General features: G+C 61.8%; 2 protein-coding genes across 4 annotated transcripts; one reads left to right on the forward strand and one right to left on the reverse strand.

Annotated features, from left to right (window-relative positions):
* The first annotated feature begins 70 nt into the window (after positions 1 to 70).
* TEKTIP1 (tektin bundle interacting protein 1) lies at positions 71 to 4,812 on the forward strand. Its single transcript, XM_047094617.1, has 4 exons — positions 71 to 467; positions 1,954 to 2,192; positions 2,287 to 2,412; positions 2,526 to 4,812. The coding sequence occupies exons 1-4, from the start codon at positions 376 to 378 to the stop codon at positions 2,699 to 2,701; spliced, it is 633 nt and encodes a 210-aa protein (XP_046950573.1). The 5' UTR covers positions 71 to 375; the 3' UTR covers positions 2,702 to 4,812.
* MFSD12 (major facilitator superfamily domain containing 12) lies at positions 3,196 to 11,919 on the reverse strand. 3 transcript variants are annotated; one of them, XM_047094610.1, is made up of 9 exons: positions 11,610 to 11,919; positions 7,446 to 7,656; positions 5,813 to 5,951; positions 5,541 to 5,726; positions 5,231 to 5,323; positions 5,056 to 5,148; positions 4,225 to 4,568; positions 3,388 to 3,518; positions 3,196 to 3,288 (listed from the first exon to the last, which is right to left on the reverse strand). In XM_047094610.1, exons 1-9 carry the CDS (start codon positions 11,905 to 11,907, stop codon positions 3,272 to 3,274), a joined length of 1,512 nt encoding a protein of 503 aa, XP_046950566.1. In that variant the 5' UTR covers positions 11,908 to 11,919; the 3' UTR covers positions 3,196 to 3,271. The 3 variants fall into 3 exon arrangements, with proteins under 3 accessions (XP_046950566.1, XP_046950567.1, XP_046950565.1); XM_047094611.1 differs by lacking the exon at positions 3,196 to 3,288 and having other exon boundaries at positions 3,301 to 3,518; positions 4,225 to 4,319; positions 4,398 to 4,568; XM_047094609.1 differs by lacking the exon at positions 3,196 to 3,288 and having other exon boundaries at positions 3,301 to 3,518.
* Positions 11,920 to 20,880: the final 8,961 nt, after the last annotated feature.

The following is a 20,880-nucleotide window of genomic DNA, read 5'->3' on the forward strand; positions in this document are numbered from 1 at the left end:
GGTGGGTCAGAAGCAGAAGAGGGACAGGGTGGGGGGGTGAGGAGGGAGGGCTGGGAATGGGGGGGCCCGGACGGAGCTTCTGGAGAGGTGCAGCTGAGGGCACAGCCCGGAGAGCCCCACGTGAGGGTGTTCTCAGGGGGCCCAGAGAGGAGGTGGGAGCCCCGGTTTTACGGCCACCACCCGAGGCACATGCCTGCCTGTCGCCTGGCCCTCCCCCTCCCGGGGGAGGCATCCTGGGGCGGGGGCGGGTGGCGGCTGTCTGGATGGAGGCCAGCGCTGGCCAGTACCGTTGCCGGGACACCGAGGGCCTTTGTCGCTGTCAACAATGGCCCACAGGCCTTCCAGGCGTGAGCCCCTGGGGACCCAGAGGCAGACATGCAGACCCTGGCGTGGCAGCGGCCCGAGGCCGCCTGGCCCTACGTCCCCCAGGGGACCCTGGAAGTGGCATTCCCAGCACCTCTGTACAGGTGAGTGCGCGCCTTGCCCGCAGACCCCACCTCTGGGTTTCGGGCCAGACGGGATCTGCTGTGACTTCTCTTGAATGTCGTCTTGAGTTTTGAGCGAAGGCACGCTGGTGTTGCTCTCTCCTCCCGCCTCCCGGCCCCCTCCTCCCCCCGCCTCTCCTCCCTCCCTGCCCACGGCCAGAGCGGGGCGCCTGGGGAGACCGCAGGTCAGAGGCTCGCGTGGGCACCGCACACGCATAGCAAGCAGACCCCAGTTTGCCGCCGCTGCTCCGAGAGCCCGGGCTGGGGGCTCAGATTTGCCCTCCCCCGGTTCTGGAAGCCAGATGTCCGACCCCAAGGGGTCAGCAGGGCTGGTTCCTTCAGGGCCTGGGGGAGACTCTCCGTCACGCCCCCCGGCTCCTCGTGTCTTCGTGGCAGTTCTTGGCACCCCTCGAGGACGCGTCACCCTGACCTCTGCCCCACCTTCACGTGGCCTTCTCCGTGTCCAAACCCCTCCTTCCAAGGACACCGGGCGCGGCACCAGGGCCAGCCTAGCCTCCCGCTTCCCGGCTTTACAGCTGCGTCTGCTGAAACCCCGCCTCCTAATAGGGTTCCGTTCTGAGATTCCAGGTGGGTACGGAATTGGGAGCCCGCGTTGAGGACTGGGACCGTTTTCACGGTATTCTGCTACAAATCACGTGCATCTTGCAGTGTGGGGTACGCGAGATGGTCTTGAACTTCCCCTTGAGCGAGCGGCAGACCTGTCTGTCCGTTTCCTGAGACAGATGTGCCGGCACCTACCAGGCTAGTCCCCGCCCCCCTTCAGGAGACACGCGGGCTTCTGGTTTTCTGGGACCAGATCTGTGCCTGCAGGCGCTGGTGAAAAAGCCTGTTGCCAGCAGCCCTGCGGGCACTGCCTCGGGCAGCTCAGCGGCTCAGAGCCCCTGCCCGTCGTGTGCGTGCGGGAAGGAGCGGCTGTCGAGGTTTCTGCTCAAGCAAGTGTGTGCGGCTTCGGCAGCTTTGGAGGGTTTTTTTCTGCTTTTAATGGTACCACGCTGAGGCTGTCTTCTCTGCACCCTGGCCTCCGTTTCCTACACCGTCCCGTGCTCCCCCAGGGCCTTTGTATATCCACCTGGAGCTTGGTGCTGCGGCCTCCTCAGGGAAGCCATCCTAATGCCCAGCCCAGGACGGGCTCTGGCCCCAGAGGCCGCCGGGAACAGGTGCTCCCCTTGTCCCCGCCCCCTGCGTCCCCAGGGAGAAAGGAAAGCCGAAAAAGTAAAAAGTTTAGTGAGGGTGCACGGAGGCTAGAGAGGAGGGGGCCACGAAGGGTCGGCCCCCTGCTCTGCCAGGCCTGGGGCGGGGGGGGGTGGTGTCCGGGCCCTTGCGCCCTCGATGCTGGCGACGCATGGCAGGGGGCAAAAGGGCCCATTCCAGAGCCAGCTGAGGCCCGGGGGGAGGGCAGGGGGGGCCACAGGCTCAGCCTTCTCCTCCCTGCCCTTAACCCCCTCAGCGATGACTGCCTGTCCCTGGAGGGGCCCCGCTGGACACCGGCCGTCAAGCAGGCCACACGCTGGCAGTACACACCCCTGGGGCGCGACGCAGCTGGCCAGCTGTGGTCCACCGGCCTAACCACCTCAGACCCCCGTGAGGCCTGGTACACGTTCCCGCGGGCCCCGGACAGCCCCTACCGGGAGGCCCACGGCCACTGGCACAGACGTCACAGCTGCCGGGAGCGAAGCATGCCCTCGGGTGAGTGCTCAGCCCGGTCTTGCCCCGCCACCGGGCCGGCCCCCCAGGGGAGGGCAAGGCCAGAGATGACCTCCTCTCCCCCCCCACCCCGCAGCCTGTACCCAGCACCTCCGGGAGACCGCCTGGTACGACCCTGTCCTCCCTGCCCAGTCCAGGAACCCCGGCACACGGTGGGGGAGCACACTGTGGAGGGACAGACTCATCCGGGGCAAGGAGTACGGTGAGGACCGGGGGCCCAGAAATCTGGGGGAGCGAGGCCCCTGGACCGAAGTGGAGACTGCCCAGGGCCAGAAAGCGCGGGACAGGAGGTGACCTGGGTCCTGGTCCCTACAGTGGTCAACAGGCACCAATACCGGGTGGAGCCACCGTGGCGGTCGGACCACGTGCCGTACCTGTCGGTGCCGCGGCGGCCGTGCTACGCCACCCAGAGCTACCGGCGGTGGAGCCCGGAGCCTTACCGTCCCTCCGCCAACCAGCGGCCCCCGCCCGCCCACCTGCCCGTTTGCTGATAAAGGTCACGCTGCCAGCACCGCCCCGCAGGGACCCCTGTGCCTCTGACACCACCCCACCCCCCCCCCGACCCTGTGCATCTCTCCACTTCTGGGGCCAGATAAAGGGAGCTACTAACCGAGACCCTGGCGACCAGAACTCTGGGACGAAGGCAGATGGACCCTGGAGGCGCCGGCTGCCCCCTCCCCACTCCGGGCCCCGGGCACACAGCTGAGGCCACAGTCCTCACCCCTGGGTGGCTTTTTATTCATAGCCAGTCGTGGCCTTGGGCACAGGGTTGTGGGACTGGGTCCCCCCCAAGCCCGAGGCTCCCATCAGGCCCAGTGACGACACCGTTCGTCCAGGGACCCGGCAGCACCTAGGAAACCCCGACTGAGCCTGGGGTGACGGGTGAGCTGGGCGCTCCCCTGGATCCCAGAGGGCCAAGCTCAAGAGTCTGGGCTGCTGACCGCCTGCCCTCACCTGCCGCCCTCACAGCCAGGTGAGGATGGGGGGCAGGGATGGGAGCTGGGCATGGCCTGTAGAGTTCATGTGCACAGGACCGCGACCGTGGGGGGACGGTGTCAGGGTTAGGCTCCGGGGTCCCCTGCAAGAGAAAGGGATGAGGGTAGTCAGTGAGGCCGGAGCCTGCCGGGGGCCCAGCCCCGCCGCCCATGGTCAAGGGTGGGGCACGGCCCCAACTCACAGCTCCGCAGGCGGATGGGCCAGATCAGGAGACTGCACAGACAGAGGGTGGCGGCCACGCCCACGCCACCAGTCACAGCCACCATCACCCAGTGGTAGAAGCCTACGCAGGCCCGGCAGCAGAGCTCCAAGCTAGGGGTGGGGTGGAAGCAGGTGAGCTGACGTCCGTCAGGACCCGTCAGCCTGGGCCTCCCGCTCAGCCGTCGGGTAGCCGGAACCGGAGAGCCACGCTCAGCACCCCAGCGCCCCCTCACCCTGCCTCGGCCCCCAAGGCCCTGCACACCTGCACCAGTCCCCCGTTTCCCTGGGACTCCCTGACAGCCACCGAGTCTCCGGTCCAGTGTCCTCTCCTCAAGGAAGCCCACCCTGACCTCTTGCCCGAGTCAGGCTCCCACAAGTGGGGCTTCCTACACACCTCGCATTGGTCTGGATCACGCAGCTGTGTACTCGTTAAAGTGGCTGGCGTTGCCCCCAGGCCCGTGAGGACGGGAACAGACCGCCCTTGGTCCCAGAGCCCGGACTTCTACAAGGCTCGGCCTCAGTGCCCTAGAACCACCGGGGTCTGGACCCTTACAGGTTCTCAGGGCCTGAACAAGACTCTGGCTTTGCCCCAGCCCTGCCCACGGCCCTGGTACGTCCAAATGTCGTGTCCTCGGCACACAGCAGACCCCGCGTTTGCTTCCTAAGTAAGCCAAGTGCCGGAGGTAAGGAACAGCCGGGCGTCCCCCCTGTGAGAACCCGCCAGCGTGCCGCCTCGGGCCCAGGCTGAGTCCCCAGACCCCGGGCAGTGCCTGGCACCCGGCACGTCTTACTAAGCGAGGAAGTGAGCAGCACTCACGAGCAGGGATGCAAGCTCTGGATGGCCATGACCGCCAGCCCGTTGGCCACCTTGTCCGAGAAGCTCATGGCACCATACACAAAGGCTCCGCTGTGCTGGGGGACACGGGCAGGCAGGTCACAGCCCGGCCCCGGTCCCCCAACCCCCCACCCGGTCCACACCATCAGCCTTACCGTGTGGGGGCCGATGAGGTCGGCCGTCATGGCCAGCGAGGTGACGAGGATCGTGGCACAGCCCGTGCCCAGCAGCACGGCGGCTACGTACACGGCCACGCCGAGCCTGTCTGCCAGCGCCACCCAGGCGGCGAAGGCCAGGATCACCAGGAGGCCCGCGAAGTAGGTCAGCTGTGGAGGAGCGGGCCCAGGTCAGGCCCGCCTCGCCCTCGCCGGGCGGCACCTATCCCCTCTGCCCTTCCGTCTGCCGTACCTCTGGGCCCGGCTGCAGCCTGGAGGGGCGAGGGGAGCCATCCCTACAGGGCCCCTGGCTCGGACCCCATAAGACTCGGGGGCCTGGGGTCTGCAGCGCCACAGAGCCCGCACCGCGGGGCCACGGCCGCGCCCGAGTCCATTAAAGTTAAACAGAGTGAAATGTTCAGTTCCTTAGTCGGGCTGGCCAGAGTTCAAGGGCTCCGTGCCACCGCTGGCTGCTGCCCCTGGCAGCCCCAAGTTCTAGAACCCTGGAGCCCTGAGCCCCTCCGAGGCCGGGACTCTAGACCTCCCCGACACGGGGCTTCCATGGTGTGGGTACCGCGGTCCAGAGCCGCCGCGCCCCCCCCCCCCCCAAGCTCTCCGCCGTGGGATCCTTCCCGCCCACCCCTGCCTGCCCACTTACGTTCCTCCCGATGCACTTGTTGACCGGCTTCATGAGGAAGGACGAGCAGAATCCGCTGACGTACATCACCAGCGGGATGGTGGCGATGAACTTCTGTCGGGGCAGAGCGCATGCGCGCCTGTCACAGAAGGGCCCGTCCTCCCCGCTCCGCGCCAGCCCGCGCCGCCCAGCTCACCTTGGGCAGGTTGAGCGAGTAGGTGAGGTACATGGCTATGTACGTCTGGGACAGGTTCACGATGAGCCTCGTGCTCATGTACAGCAGGCCCACCTGCGGGCAGAGAAGGCGGGGCTCCGACGGCGCGCCCTGCCCCCATCGGCAGGGGACACGGGGCCTACGGGAGCCGCCTGCAGGGAGGAGGGCCGCTAGGGACAAAGAACGTCTGCCCGGGGGTACAGGATGATGAAGTGACAACCCCCCCCCCCCAGAGTAGGGGCCTCAGGTCCAGCCCCACTGTGTCCCCAGCGCCCCCACCCCCTCAGCACACCTGATAGAAGGCGGGCTCCCGCAGCCAGTGTTTCCAGAGCAGCAGGGGCTGGGCGGTGGGCGGGGCCAGCAGCGGGCTGTGCTCGTCGGGCTCCTCCGCCCGCGGCCGCCGGCGCCCTTCCCTCGTGCCCACGTGGAACAGCAGCGAGAAGACGGCGCCCACTCCGACCACCAGCAGGGACAGGTTCTGGAGGCCAGGCAGCACAGGGGTCGGCCGGAGCCCAAGCCCCGGGGTCCGGGGCCCCGGGGTGTCCCGCCCGGGGCCCAGCTCACCTGGAACACCCGCACGTCTTGGACGCCCAGCTGGTCGCGGACATCCCGGGCCACGTCCGCGTGCGGGGAGCCCTGCAGGCGAAGCAGCAGCCAGGCGGCACCGTACACGGTGATGTTGGCCACCACGGTGAAGGCGTACCTGGCGGGAGGCAGGCGAGGCTTCGGCGCGGCGGCCCGGGAGGGGGCCCGCGCTGCCAGAGCCACCGCCGGCCTCCGGGGAGTCTCTGGCTGCTGGGTGATCTCAGCCACTAAACGTCGGGCGGCCCCAGGAAAGCCCTGGCTGCGCGCTATCCGAGGATTTACAATGACCCACGGGTCCAGCACGACGACCCGAGCTGTCCGGGCACCGAGACTCGGGGAAGCAGGGCATGGCCCACACGCCTGTGCGCTGGAGATGCTCAGAAGCCAGGACGTGGGGGTTCTTGGTTCCCAGCTCCTGGGCTTTTGACAGGGCCAGGGCTCCGTGGTCTAGAAGCATCCAGGCCTGCTCCTGCTCGCAGCCCTAGAACAGCGTCCCTCCAGGGCTTGGGGGCAGAGCCTCTGGATCGCACACCAGGACTCAGTTTCCCTTTCTGAAAGTGAGCACAACACCCCCAGAGATCAGAGTGAATTGGCCACAAGGCTGGTGGTAAAGCATCGGCAGGTGGAAGGTGGCCCCCGAGCTCGGTCTCGGCCCTGCCTGGCCCGCCAGCTGGGGCCCTCGGGCCCGGGGCAATGCCCGTCATTGGCGCCCACGGCTCCGCGCCATGATGTGGAAGTCACAGGCCGGGCTGGGCAGCGCTGGGGCCAAGCGGACCGAGGTGGAGAAGGCCAGGCCCCACTGAAGATGCCAGAGGGGTGCACGCTCAGGGCGCCTCCCGTGAGCCGGTCCTCCCCTCAGCTCCGGCCACAGGGGCTGCCACCACCTGTGCTAGCCCTTCCGCCTGGCACTCGATCATCTCCCGTACCCTCGTCCCGCTGCACAGTGGCCCGTAGGGGCGGGCTCTGCACCAAGCCTGGCCTTGCCATGCCACACAAAGGGCCTAGAACTGTGCTGCACACAGCAAGCACTGCATAAATGCTCCCATTACCATATCCAGGAGAACCTCCTTCAGTGCCTCAGACCAGCCAACAGACCAGCCCGGCGCCAGCTGTATCCGTGTGGGCAAGCTGGAGTCTGAGATGACCCTCGATCTTCCCACACCCTGGTCGCGGCCTAACCCCTCCCCTCGAGAAGGGGACTGTGGATAAGCGAGATCACTCCGCTGTTTAGGTGAAAGTGACAAAGGTAAAGGGATCCTGCGGGTATAATTAATGGAGATTATCCTGGGTGAGCCAAGCCTAATCGGGAGACCCTTAGGAAAACCCGAGCCTCAGGTGAGACCCCAGGCCTAGCCACCACCTCGACGGGGGCCTCCAGACAGACCGCGGAGCAGAAAGTACAGCCGAGCAGAGTCAGGCGCCACACCCACAGCAACCAGGAGATGCTATCTGGTGCCGTTGTAAGCTGCTAACTCTGTGGCCGCACCGGCGGAGGGATACGCCATCGTACAGACGGGTCACCCGGGGCTGACGGTCCCGGAGCCACACCGCCAAGCGGAGCCCAAACACGGACGGCGCCCCGGTCTCCGGGCCTCGCCGGTGCCCCACGTACCTGAGGGCCGTGAGCTCCACCTTCTCGTGGTCGTTGGTGACGAGCTCCGGGATGAGACTGAGGTGGGCGATCTGCGTAGCGGCCCAGCCGAACTGGAAGATCACGATGAAGGGCCCGTAGTAGAGGAGGGCGGCCCACTCCGGGGTACCTGCCCCGCAGCCCAGGCACGGGCTGAAGATGAAGGGGAAGGACAGCAGGACGCAGACGGTGCCTGTGGACGAACGGAGAGTGGGGCGGTCACCCCACAGGGCCTCCCCACGAGCCCCCGGCTCCCCGGGGCGCGACCAGGCGGGGACGAGCCAGGCCCGGAAAAGGCCCTGCAAAGTCATACAGTGGGGTCGGAGTCTGCAGGTTAAGGGTTCCCGGGACAAACGGGGAAGCCGAGGCAGAGGGACCCAAGGTCATGCGGCCCAAGAGGACAGCGGAGCCAGGCCTCCACCTGCCAGTTCAGGTGATGCGTCCCCGGTGTCTAATGGGGAAACTGAGGCACGTGAGGTCACGTGCTATAGCGAGTACAAGGGCAGGGCCAGGACCTCCAGCCAAGTGTTAGGAAAGGACAAGGACGAGGCCTCCCCACGCCAGCCCCGGGCTCCCCAGGGTGACAGGGCAGGGGATGGGGGGGAGGGGTGCAGAGGGAATGAGAGGAGCCGCGGGTCGGCAGGTTGAAAGGGCGCCCCTGCCCACCAGACACGCCATTTATGCCCCCAACTTCCCCCTCCTGCCTCGCCCGGTAGGGCCTTTTCCTCCCCCAGCTCCTACCAAGCGGCCCACGGGGCTACTAGCCGTCAGAAGGCCAGGGGACGCCGGGTGAGGCTACACTGGACCCTGCCCTCCCTGAGCCCCAGTGTCCGCATCAGCTCAGGAGGAGGCCTGGCCTCTTCCTGGAAAAAAGCCCGATACCTCAGAACAAGCCCGAGTCCTCAAGGGCAGCCAACAGGCTCTGCGGGACCGGCCCTGCCCCCTCTGCCCCAGCCACAACGGGCCTCCTCCCTGCCCCCGCACGCCAGGCTCCGTGCTACCCCAGGGCCTTTGCACAGGTCGTGCTGCTGCGTGGAATGCTATTCCCTCACACCGTCCCAGCAAGGCTGAGTCCTTTTCGTCCCTCAGTACTCAACTCAAACGCCACCTCCTCAGAAAAGCTCTCCCTGGCCGGCCCAGTCACCGGCCGTCCCGTCCCCGCCCCGACGCAGCCGGTCTGGACACGGCTTCCTTCTCATGTGCCTTAGCACACACACGGATGTTTCTGTCTCTGCTTGTTTCCTGCCTGCCTCCCCCGCCAGACCAGGCTCTGGGAGGGCGGACGACAGGTCTCTCTGGGTCACTCGTGTGGCCCTGGCCCGCCAGCACGGAGCCCGGTACAGACTTTTTGAGTGACTAAGTGATAATATTAATAATGCCACCAATTTACAGCCTGAAGAGGTGGGTGTTCCCACCATCCCCATTTTCCAGCCGAGGACGCAGGTCCATTGTGTGAGCCCCAGAGCCGAGAACCCAGCCTGCCGCCCGCCCCCGAGCTGCTCCTTCCCTCCAGCTCAGGGCCCTCTCCCCCACCTCCCCGCTGGGCCCAGCAGCTGGCCTTCCCTCCTCCCCCGAGGCTCTGGACCTCACGCCCCGCCGCGGCGCCCACGTCCGCAGTCCCGGGATGGGGAAATGAAACCAAAACCACCTTTCTTTGCTATTTCTCTGGAACTGGCGCGTGGGTGGGGCATCCCGATCCGATTCCTGGGGGCGCTGGGGCCCTGGAGGCCCCCGCAGGGCCCAGGCACAAACTGTACACTCTGGTCAGAAGAATGCGCCGCCCTGGCCAGAACCCGCCCTGGAGCCGGCCAGGCCAGGTTAACCATTGTCTGGACGAGGCTGCCTGGCTGGGGGACCTTGGGCAAGGGACTTGGGGCCTCAGTTTCCAGAAAGCGGAGATAACAAAAATATCTGCCTCTCAAAGTCAGCGTGAGTTAACATGCAAGGGGCACCCGGGTGGCTCAGTGGGTCGAGTGTCCGACTTCGGCTCAGCTCAGCTCATGATCTCACGGTTCGTGGGTTCGAGTCCCGCGTCGGGCTCTGGGCTGACGGCTCGGAGCCTGGAGCCTGCTTCGGATTCTGTGTCTCCCTCTCTCTTTGCCCCCCGCCCCCAACTTGTGCTCTGCCTCACTCGCTCTCGAAAAGAAACATTAAAAAATTTAAAAATAAAAAAAGATTAACGTGCAAAACCTGCCTCGCGAGCTTTAAAACTGTGGTAGGTCACATTTGCACAGCTGTCTCAACCGGCCGGAATGCACGCGCACACACACTCCTATCCATCCTTCAAACCCCCAAAGCTAACGTCCCTTCCTTCAAAGCTCTGCTTCTCCCTTATGAAACCTAGTCCACCCACGTGCCCCAGCGTGGACCCCACGGAGAACCATCCCCTGTCTGGCTGTATCCTCTCGGGGCTGGGGGAAGCCCAGAGGGCTTGTTAAGGGAAAAAGTGAATCCATCACCACCGGACACAGGCTCAGCGGCAAAAAAAAAAAAGAAAAAAAGAGAAGTGGGGAGGGTTGCCAAGGTGACTTTCACTCAGGTCCCCTTATCAGGCCTCAAGAGGGGCTGCCTCGGCTTCCTCTCAGATCCTCCTGGGTCTCCCCACACGCTCACCCTGCGGCGGAGAAGGGGAAGGGGTGCAGGTGGAGGCCGTGGTGCCTGGTAGGGGTGCGTAGCCCCCAGGCCGGTGGTACATAAACACAAAGCCGGCTCTTTATTTATGAAGGTGCCTAACCTTTGCAGGGGGGAGGGGATGCCGATTCTTCCTCTGGGGTCTGGTGGGGGCCTCACTGAACCCCAGGCCTCCCACCTATGAAAGGGGCGCAGAATCAGACTGCTAACAGCGTGCGCTCCCGGGGACCCCTTCCCACGGCTGCTTCCGGCCCCCCAGGGGTGGCTCCCCTGTCGGCCCAGGGAGAAGACCCCCACACCCACGTATCTGTCACCTGTCAGGCCTAGGAACTATCGCGTTTGCTCGTCAAGGAGTTGACCTGAACAGAACTGCGTTTGAGGCCGGGCTCTCAGACTCTGCAAGCAATCCCCGCACGGGCCCAAAGAGGAGCACCTTTCCCGTCCGCTTTTCAGAGGGGAGCACCGGTCTGAGTCTCCCGTGTCTCCCTGCTCCCCTCCCCGGCCGCTACAGTCTAAAGTGACCCTGGGTGTCCTCGGCGCCCGAGAATCCCGACCTCCGGCCGCTTGGAGATCTGCTGCACCTGGCAAAAACAGCACTCACGAGGGCCCAGGGCAAGTCACTGTCTCCTCGGTCACTGTTCCCAAGGGCAAGGAGACATCAGCCGGCCCCTCCTAGCTTCTAGAAAGCTGCCGCCCAGAATTCGCAGGGCAGGATTCCTGTGCCTGCCTCCCGAAATGCCCGGCGGGCCCCTGCACCCGTGCCAGGGGGAGGTGGGCAGAGAAAGCGGCGGGGGCTAATCTCAAGGCCCAGGGTCCACGGCGGCACAGAAGGGATGCTGGGAGGCCGGCCTTATCAAGGGTGTGCACGGGGCGGGACACCCCAGCTCCGGGGGCACCTGCCTCCACCCCCTCACCAACACAGGTGTTCTGACAGCTCCCCCAGAGCCCCACCCTGTTGGCCCCGCAGACCCCAGCCCCCTCAGCCAGACAGACACAGACCCCTGACTCCTTGGTCTTACCTGCCCCCAAGTCTTGGCTCGGGGACAGCACCCTCAAACCTCCCAAGCACCAGGCTGCCCGAGCCGGGGCAGACGATGGGCAGAGGTGCACCGGAGAAACGGACAGACTGACGGGGGGGGGGGGGGGTGTCACTCACACCGAGTTGTCCTGGGTGGTCACCCAGACAGACAAATAGAGAAGCCAGACCAGGCAGAGCGACAGAGGTGGCACTAGGCAGGCAGAGCGTTCAGGGTGCCCACGGGGGTCAGAGAGAAAGACAAAGGGAAGTGACACCGGAGGGTCACGTGAGCGGTCAGATGGCAGACAGAAGGAGTACAGGGCAGCTAAGCAGACAGATGGGGGAGGCTCATGGACGGGGGAAAGTAGTGGACCCGGGAGGTTCAGGCCTAGGGCAGGCGGGCACAGGAGGGAGGCTCGGGCCCCGGGGCGGGCAGTCCGACGGGGGAGGCTCGAGCCGGCGGGCAGTCAGACGGGGGAGGCTCAGCCGAGACTTACCGACCAGGTGCCAAGCCTTCCGAGGGCCGCAGCGGGCGCAGCGGCCGGCGGCGCGGTCGGCCTCGTAGCCCACGAGGGGCGTACACAGCCCGTCGGCCACCTGGCCGAGCAGCAGCAGCAGGCCCGCGCCGCGGGAGCTGTAAGCGCGCACCGAGTGCAGGTAGAGCAGCAGGTACGTGAACCACATGGACGCGCACAGGTCGTTGAGGAAGTGGCCCACGGCGTAGCTCAGCCGGGCGGCCAGGGACAGTGGCCGCGGGGGCGCCCCCGCTCCGGCTGCTGGGGGCCCCGGGCCCATGGCCGCGCCCCGGACTCCGGCCGGGCGGTCGGGCGCGCGGCAGGCGCCCCGCTCTCCCCGCGCCGCCGCCCAAGTCCGCCCCGCGGAGCGCGCAGGCGGCCGCCGAGCCCCGAACCCAAAATTAAGGCCTGGTCGGGGCGGGGCGGGGCAGGCTGACGGCCGCCTCCACCAATCGGGGCCGCGCGCCGGGACCCGGAAGCCAATAACCAGAGAGAGGGGCGTGGCCTCGGGGCCGGTTCGGCCTCCGTGCCGGGCGCCGACGGGGTGAGACGGTCCTAGCGCCGGGCGGTTCGCCCTCGGGTGAGAGGGACCCCCACGCACGTGGGCGGCGACACGGGAGCGCCCACACCCGGACCCCTGCCTTCAGGCCGGCGCCCCCCTCGCCTGACGGCAGCGCTACGAGGCCTACCGTGTGGGCCGGGAGGGGGCGGGCTGGGGGCGCGGGAGACGGGGGAGAATTCTGAGTCTGAGCTCGCCCCTCCTCGGGGTCCGGTGACTTCCCGACCCGGAGAGACCCAGTCGGACGCGGAGAGGACGCATTCGTTCTAATTAATTAGTTATTAAGGATAATAATGGGGATAATCATCATAATAACACCAGCTGGTGTTTAATGAGCGCCGGCTGTGCCAAACGGCCCACGTGGGTTTTCTCACCCAAGCCTGGAGGGAAGCGAAGCGAGTGTCTCCCATTTCACACAGGCCCAGAGAACGGAGCGGGCGTGCCCCGGGGGCTCAGGGAGTCAGGTGCCTGCAACCCCTCCCCACCCTCCCCCAACCGCCCTCCCACGACTGGGTCACCACCCAAGCGGTTTCAAGTTCCCCCAAGCGTTGGGTGCTGTTGTGCCCCCGCGCCCCCAGGGCCCCTCCGGCGGGGGTTGAACACCCGCACTCCAGCCAGAAACCCCACTCCCTCCTGGCTGTTCCAGCCTTTAACTCTGGAGAGCCTCAGTCTCCCCAGATCTGGAATGGGTATAATGCACATTAAAAGTTATATGGGGCGGGGGGGGGGGGGGGGCGGTGCGTAGCGCCTGGGTCGTTCAGTCCAGTAAGCTTCCTACTTCGGCTCAGGTCATGATCTCCCCGGTCCTTGGGTTCAAGTTCCCTTCCGCCTCTGTGCTGACACCTCGGAGCCTCGAGTCTGATTCGGATTCTGGGCCTTCCTGGAGAGGCAGAGAGAGAAGGAGACACAGAATATTTGAAAAAGACACACACACACACACACACACACACACACACACACACACACACGGTGCGCGACCAGGGGAGGGGGAGAGAGAGAGGGAGACACAGAATCCAAAGCAGACTCCAGGCTCTGAGCTGTCAGCATAGAGCCTGACAAGGTGGGGGGGGGGGGCTCGAACCCACCAACCGTGAGATCATGACCTGAGCCAAAGTTGAACTCTTAACTGACTGAGCCACCCAGGTGCCCCTAAAAAATTGTAAGTGATATAAGGGGCCCTGGCTGGCTCAGTTGGTAGAGAGCGTGACTCGATCTCAGGGTCCTGAGTTCCAGTCCCACGCTGGGTGTAGCGATTACTTAAAATAAATAAATACATAAAATATTTTTCAAGGGATATCATTGTTAGCTCTTAATGGTCTCAGAAGGTCTACTCATCACCCCTTCCTCCCCTGTCATTATACAGTACTCTGCGCTGGCCCACATCACAACCCTGATATCTGCTTTCCCTCACTCCCCCCACCCCCACCCCCGCTGTCGCTGGGTCCCCCACTGAACTCTGATCCCCATGAAGGCAGGGACTGGGTTAGTCACTGTGTTGTCTCCAGGAATGCCCAGCCCATAAGAGGAGCCCAAGAAATATCTGTCCATGGGGCGCCCGGGGGGCTCAGTGGGTTAAGCGAGCGACTTCAGCTCAGGTCATGATCTCACAGGTTCGGGAGTTCGAGCCCCGCGTCGGGCTCTGTGCTGCCGGCTCAGAGCCCGGAGCCTGCTTCGGATTCTGAGTCTCCCTCTCTCTCTGCCCCTCCCCCTCCCCTGCTTGTTCTCTCTCTCTCTCTCTCTCTCTCTCTTAAAAATAAATAAATAAAAACTTAAAAGAAATATCTGTCCAATGATTGGTGGGCGTGCGAAGGCAGAGATTCAGAAGTGTAGACAGAAACCGGGAAACAGACCGCAACCCACTGACAAACCGGAGGCTCAGGCAGCCCGAGGGGGTCCCAGCCCAGACTACCCACCGCAATACCCACATTTTTATGAAAAGGGGCCTGGAAAATGGGTGTGGAGGGGGTAATGGGGACTCAAGAGGTAAGCTAGCAGGGAGCGGGGAGATAAGAGGTTGAGGTCACCGATGTGGAGGAGATAAATGATAAGGAGAGACAAGAATCTGAATTCTTTCCTTCGTGTGGGGCAAGCTCCCCTTCTGTTTCCCTGGGGGAGTAAAAGAACACCTGAAGAAACTCTTGCCTCACTCAGCTTTACGGGGCTTGTAAAATACTCGCCTCAGCTTTTAAAACATTTGCTAAGGTTTTACAGGGGCGCCTGGGTGGCTCAGTCGGTTGAGCATCCGACTTTGGCTCAGGTCATGATCTCACAGTTCCTGGGTTCAGGCCCCGTGTCGGGCTCTGTGCTGACAGCTCGGAGCCTGGAACCTGCTTCGGATTCTGTGTCTCCCTCTCTCTCTGCCCCTTCCCCGTTCATGCTCTGTCTCTCCCTGTCTCTCAAAAATGAATAAACGTTAAAAAAAATTTTTTTAATAAATAAAAATAAATATCTGTTCAGGTTTTATTTAATCTCTCCCCCCAACCCAATGTGGGGCTCAAAGTCACGACCAAGAGTCTCTTGCTCTAGGGACTGAGCCCGCCAGGCCGCCCCCCACCCACATTTTGTATTCACGTTTCTCATCTCCATTCTTCCCACCTCCCCAGGAGATCTTATAGTACCTCTGGCCCATTTTTCCAGGGAAAACAGGCTTTCACAGAGGTCCTTGCCAGAGGGCACACAGCTCACAAGAGGCACACTCAGGATCCAAACTGGGCCCCGCGTGATCTCCAGCATCTTTGAGTTCTTTTTTTACATTTTTTTTAACGTTTTTATTTTATTTTTTGAGAGGCAGAGACAGAGCGCTAGCTGGGGAGGGGCAGAGAGAGAGGGAGACCCAGAATCCGAAGCAGGCTGCCAGCCCGGAGCCCGACGCGGGGCTCGAACCCACGGACCGTGAGATCATGACCCGAGCTGAAGTCGGACGCTTGACCGGCTGCGCCGCCCGGGCGCCCTGAACATCTTTGAGTCCTTTCTGCACTGGCCCCAGAGGACCCACCTGAAGATACCCTTCCCAGCCTCCTGCGTGGGTCAGGAACCCACAGGGATCCTCCCCCAGCAGCCCTTCCGGCAGATGCGCCACGGAGGAGGGGGTGGGGGGTTGGCAGAAGGACAGACAAATGTCTGGCTTTTACTTCCAGGTCCCTGGGGAGCCACGTAGGGTTCTGAGAGGAGGTGGGAGGGTCAGATAAAAAGCTGTACGAGGGCGGGGACTGGGCAGTCTACTCCAAAGTGGGCCTCAGCTCCAGGGGTTGGCAAACCAGTGGAGGGCACACATGCCCGCCCCCCCATAAGAGTGGGGGTCAGATTTGCCAGGAAGATCAGAGAAGGTCCTACCCGAGAGGGAGGATGTGAGAGAGAGTGGAATGCCTTGCCCTCAGGATGGGACAGAGACAGACTTGGGGTCAGGAGAGATCCAGACAGGCTTTGATGTCCCCGGAGCACCCCCAGCTGCCCCCCAGCCCCTGCTGGAGATCGGATGTCCCGGTGGCCCCAGTAGGAAGAGGGGTTTGCTTTGATCTTCCCTCAGACCCAGCCCAGGAGGACTGGGAGTAGGGGTGGGGAGAAGAGGGGAGAGGCGGAAGGAAGGGGAGGGAGGGCTCCTAGAACCCAGGGAAACAGCCAGGAACTTCCTTAGATTCCTGGGGTGGCTTGGGGGGCCCAGGCAGCCTCAGGCAATCCCCCGAGCCTCAGTTTCCCTCTTTGTAACGGGCATGACAGCAGCACTGCTGAATAGGGTTAGGGGAGATTAGGCAGGTGAGGATTCGGCCCGCAGAACAGAGTTTCCCAGCCCAGGCACTGCTGACACAGGGCACCAGATCATTCTTTGTGGCGATGGGGGGGGGGGGGCTGTCCTGTGCATCCCAGCACAGGAGCAGACTCCGGCCCCCTCCACGTTGCTACAACCAAAAATGTGTCTAGGCTTTGCCCAATGTCTCCCTCAGTTACCCTGGGTGGCAACCGCTCACTGTACTAGAAAATTCTCTGCAACAGGGGTCTGAAGCTGCATGGACAAAACCAGCAAACGCTTTCAGTCACAATGAGCAGCCCGGCCCGGTTCTGAGGGAGAACGTTAGTTATACATTCTTTTATTTTTGGGACAGAGAGAGACAGAGCATGAACGGGGGAGGGGCAGAGAGAGAGGGAGACACAGAATCGGAAGCAGGCTCCAGGCTCCGAGCCATCAGCCCAGAGCCTGACGCGGGGCTCGAACTCACGGACCGCGAGATCGTGACCTGGCTGAAGTCGGAGGCTTAGCGGGGCTCGAACTCCCGGACCGCGAGATCGTGACCTGGCTGAAGTCGGACGCTTAACCGACTGCGCCACCCAGGCGCCCCTGAGGGAGAACCTTAGTTAAACTCATTAAACCCTTACAAAGACCTCCTGGGGGGGGGGGTAGACTCAGTTATCCCACTTCACAGAGAGGCAGACTGAGGCTCAGAGAGTTTGTAAATTGCTCAAGCCACACATGAAGGGCTCAGGGCCACCTCCCGGAGCTTCTGAGGGTCCAGCAGCAGCCGGGGGGGGGTGCCCCCTCCTCAGAGGTTTGAGACCCCAGCCCCCACACCCCTTCTTTCCAGCAGCTATGACCTGTGTGTCCTCATCCCTTCTTTGTCCTTCCCAGCAGCCCCCTGTGTTAAATTTGTCCCTAAACAAGCCCGAGGAGGGCTGGGATGTCCTGAGAGAGCGCGAACCGGATTCTTGATTCTTCTGTGTCTTCCTACGTGCCCCGGAAAAGCAGTCCACGGGCCCCAGACAGCAGCGAGGGCTGTCACAGCATCAGCCAGGGCTGCTTAGACCGTGGTGGCCCCTCGGAATGCCTGGCCATGCAGGGCACCCGGCCACGCAGGGGCAGGTGATGGAGCGAAAGCGGCAAGTGGCAGGCTGATGTTTACGTCTTCAGCATGGTGGCGGTGCGATCATTCAACACAAGATATGGCCTCACGTTGACACAGAAACATACACGTGTACGTGTGTGTGTGTGTGTGTGTGTGTGTGTGTGTGCATGTGTCGTGTCTGGCATTGTGTTTCCCCCCACAAACGCAAATTCGTGGGTGGAAGTCCTAACTCCCCAGCACCTTGGAACGTGCGACCTCACGTGCCCATAGGGTCATCGCAGACATGCTGAGTTCAGATGACGTCACACGGGTATAGGGCAGTAGTGACCCACTGAAAAGGGAAATCCGGACACAGACACACGGGGCGAAGCCAGGTGACAAGGAAGGCAAAGAGATCGGGGTGGCACCTGATTAAGCCAAGGAACACCAAAGATGGCCCGTGACCCCCCCCCCGGAAGCCGGAGGGCCTGTGGCACATTCTCCCTCAGGGCCTCAGAAGCAACCAGCCCTGGTCCAGTCCTTGACGTTGGACTTCTAGGCCCCAGAAGTGTGAGGCGATACGTTCACAGTAGTTCAGGGCCCCGGTTTGTGGTGCTCTGCTGGTGCAAGTCCTAGAAAACGATCACTCTGTGCGTGCGTGTGTGTGTGTGTGTGTGTGTGTGTAGGAAAAGTTTTAGTAAGAAGGGTAACAAGCTGATAATGGGGAATATGGTGGACGCCTTAACTACACAGACTTCCGTGCAAACGAAACGGATTTCCACGTTATTTGCACCGTAAGATTAATTTCAAAAACAAAGAAGCTTAAGTCATCCTTAATGGATCTTGTATTTCCAGGTCTGCAGGTTGGGATTCTCTTCCTGGCCTCCGACAACACAAATTTCTCCATGAAACGCAGAAATGGAGGCCAAAGAAAGGAACGCGCGCAATTTACGACTTTCGGCAGCCGTGGCTGCTGGTTTTCCCGCGAGCTGGGTATTGAGAGGCCTTTATGTTGCTAAGAAAAAGCAAGGGGGCGCGCCTGGCTGGCTCTGGCGGTGGAGCGCGGGCCTCTTGATCCCGAGGTCGTGAGTTCAAGCCCCCATGTTGGGTGTGGAGGCTACGCAAAAGAAGAAAAAGAAAAAACGATTCGTAGTTTGGGGGCTGAAAAGGATCTGCTCTTGAAATGCACGCAGGATGTCAAGTCGAATCGGATAAAGGCTGCTACTCGTAGACGTCGCTTGTTGGGGGGTGTGGGGGCGTGTGGATCGCATGAAATGGACTGAATCCATTGCAGATTGGACCGAAGACGCTTTTGTAATTTTTTCCAGAAAATGTCCGTGCCACGAGATGTTTTGTTTTTGTTTTTGTTTTTCTCGATGCCAAGGAGCTGCAGATTGCCTTCAAAATCGACCTCAAAACACTTCATTGCTGGGGTGCCTGGGTGGCTCAGTCGGTTGAGCGTCCGACTTCAGCTCAGGTCACGATCTCGCGGTCCGTGGGTTCGAGCCCCGCGTCGGGCTCTGGGCTGATGGCTCAGAGCCTGGAGCCTGTTTCCGATTCTGTGTCTCCCTCTCTCTCTGCCCCTGCCCCGTTCATGCTCTGTCTCTCTCTGTCCCAAAAATACATAAACGTTAAAAAAACAAACAAAAACAGTTCATTGCTTTTCGATGGACCAGAAGACCCCCGCCCCGGATTTCCTCAGGTGGTACCTTGGGAGTAGGGAAGACAGTTTCTAAGGCAACGCCAGGTCACTCAAGCCCGAGGGGGCGGGGCTTGGAGGGTGCGGCTTCCCCCGCCTTCCAGCGTGGACTTGTCACCTGGATTGTTTCTAGCCGAGCGGCGAGAGGCAAGGGTGACCGACGAAGCAACAGCAGGGGCTGCATGGAGTCCGGGTCTGTCAAAATTCCAGGGCGCGGTCCTCTTACTCGACCCCGGGCTGCCTCGTAGGAAAACAGGTTTACTGAGATTTAATTCACACGCCATATAATGCATCCATTTAAGGTGTGCAATTCCGTAGTTTTTAGTATATTTATAGCTATGCCACCCGCACTGCGGGCTAATCTTAGAACATTTTGATCACGCCCGAAGAAACTCCGCGCCCATTAAGCAGTCTCTCCCCACTCATTCCCCAGCCCCAGGCAACCACTCACTTCCCGTCTTTGTGAACTGCCTGTTCTGGACATTTCGTATGAATGGAGCCACACACTTGTGGTCTTTTGTGGCTGGCGTCTTTCACAGAGCGTCATGTTTTCAAAGTTCACCCTTGTCGTAGCGTGAGTCAGCAATTTATTCCTTTTTATGGCTGCTAATAGTCTATTGAACGAAGGGACCACATTTTGCCTATCCGTTTACCCATTGGATGGGACGCTTGGGCTGTTTCTACTTCTCGGCTGCTGTGAACATCCGCGTACACGTTTCTGTGTGGACGGGCGTTTTCGATTCTCTTGGGCGGATCCCTAAGAATGGGGTTTCCGGATCGCGTGGGACCTTCATGTTTATTTAGTGTTTCGAGGCGTTGCCAGGCTGTTTTCCAAGCGCTTGAAATTTTCTGCATTCACTCCTTTGTGTATTCAGCAAGTATGTAGCGAGCAGCCCATAGGGGGCACTGCGCTAGGGGTTGGAAGCCTTAAAAACCACCTGCCCCTGGGGCGCCTGGGTGGCTCAGTCGGTTGAGCAGCCGACTTCGGTTCAGGTCACGATCTCGCAGTCCGGGAGTTCGAGCCCCGCGTCGGGCTCCGGGCTGACGGCTCAGAGCCTGGAGCCTGTTTCACATTCTGTGTCTCCCTCTCTCTCTGCCCCTCCGCCGTTCATGCTCTGTCTCTCTCTGTCTCAAAAATAAATAAACGTTAAAAAAAAAAAAAAACCACCTGTCCCTAAAAGAGCCACTTAGGCCAAGTCACGACGTGCGGCTTCATACCTAACCTAACAGCGGTTGCCCCAGAAACGTTAAGTCTTAAAGGGTCAGTCGGGAACTTTCTCATAAGCACCAAGTAGGTAATTTGTCTCCTGGGCCCTCTGCACCTCAAAGAATGAGATAATCTGCGTAATAAGACTTCCTGCTTAGAGAAGTGACCTTGCGTGGGACAATCCTTTCTTTTCTTTTGCTAAGAACCTCCTTGCCCCACCCTGCTTCCCATAGAAACCTTCCATTTTGTACAACTCTTTGAGCCCCATTCGCGAATCCCTTAATAAAGCCAATTAGCTCTTCAAATTCATTCCGTTCAATTTTTGTTCTTCAGGGGCCCCTGGCTGGCTCAGTCACAGAGCTGCTGACTCTTGATCTCCAGGTGGTGAGTTCGAGCCCCACACTGGGGGTAGAGATTACTTAGATAAGCAAATAGAGCTTAATTTTTTTTTCTTTTGTTGTGCTGTAGCAGAGGAAACAAACGTGTGGAGAAAAAATAAGACAGGGGGTACGGGGGAAACCTCATCGAGAAGGTGACATTTTAGCAAAGACCTGAAGGAGATCAAGCCGTGAGCCTGGCCGATAACCTGGAGGAAGGGCACAGCAGGTGCAAAGGCCCAGAGGTGGGAATGAGTGAAACGGACATGTCTGTGTTTGAGGAGCAGCAAGGAGGCCGACGGAGGAGGCGGATGAGGGCAGGGAGGTGATGTGGGCAAGGTGTGTGAGGTCTAATAGGACGTGGTGCACAACCAGTGACCCCAACTGTCATCGCGGGAGTAGGGCAGTCCCAGGCAGACCATAAGACCACGCTGCCGCCTGGGGGCCCCCAAAATCCCAGAGCAGAGCCTCCTGCCCCTCCATGTTAACGAGGTTCTTGCAGCCTTCCTGTCCCAGCCTCCTGGTCCTAACCATCGTGCAAGGTCCCCATCGCACAGGAGGGAAAGCCGCGCACGTCCCCGGGAGGCGGGGAGAGCA

This window comes from Lynx rufus, unplaced genomic scaffold (genome assembly GCF_022079265.1).
Source record: "Lynx rufus isolate CCGP_SWC_20201006 ecotype Redwood Valley unplaced genomic scaffold, mLynRuf1.p SCAF_4, whole genome shotgun sequence".
Classification (NCBI taxonomy): Eukaryota; Metazoa; Chordata; class Mammalia; order Carnivora; family Felidae; genus Lynx; species Lynx rufus.

What these genes read in the sequence shown, in the direction of transcription:
- MFSD12 (XM_047094609.1), bottom strand. Translation starts at nt 11,907, where the DNA reads ATGGGCCCGGGGCCCCCAGCAGCCGGAGCGGGGGCGCCCCCGCGGCCA. An exon ending in GGGAGCCCGCCTTCTATCAG is followed by an intron (nt 5,324 to 5,540) that starts GTGTGCTGAGGG and finishes CTCTGCCCGCAG; the next exon opens with GTGGGCCTGCTGTACATGAG. An exon ending in ACTCGCTCAACCTGCCCAAG is followed by an intron (nt 5,149 to 5,230) that starts GTGAGCTGGGCG and finishes CTGCCCCGACAG; the next exon opens with AAGTTCATCGCCACCATCCC.
- TEKTIP1 (XM_047094617.1), top strand. Translation starts at nt 376, where the DNA reads ATGCAGACCCTGGCGTGGCAGCGGCCCGAGGCCGCCTGGCCCTACGTC. An exon ending in TTCCCAGCACCTCTGTACAG is followed by an intron (nt 468 to 1,953) that starts GTGAGTGCGCGC and finishes TAACCCCCTCAG; the next exon opens with CGATGACTGCCTGTCCCTGG. An exon ending in GGAGCGAAGCATGCCCTCGG is followed by an intron (nt 2,193 to 2,286) that starts GTGAGTGCTCAG and finishes CCCACCCCGCAG; the next exon opens with CCTGTACCCAGCACCTCCGG.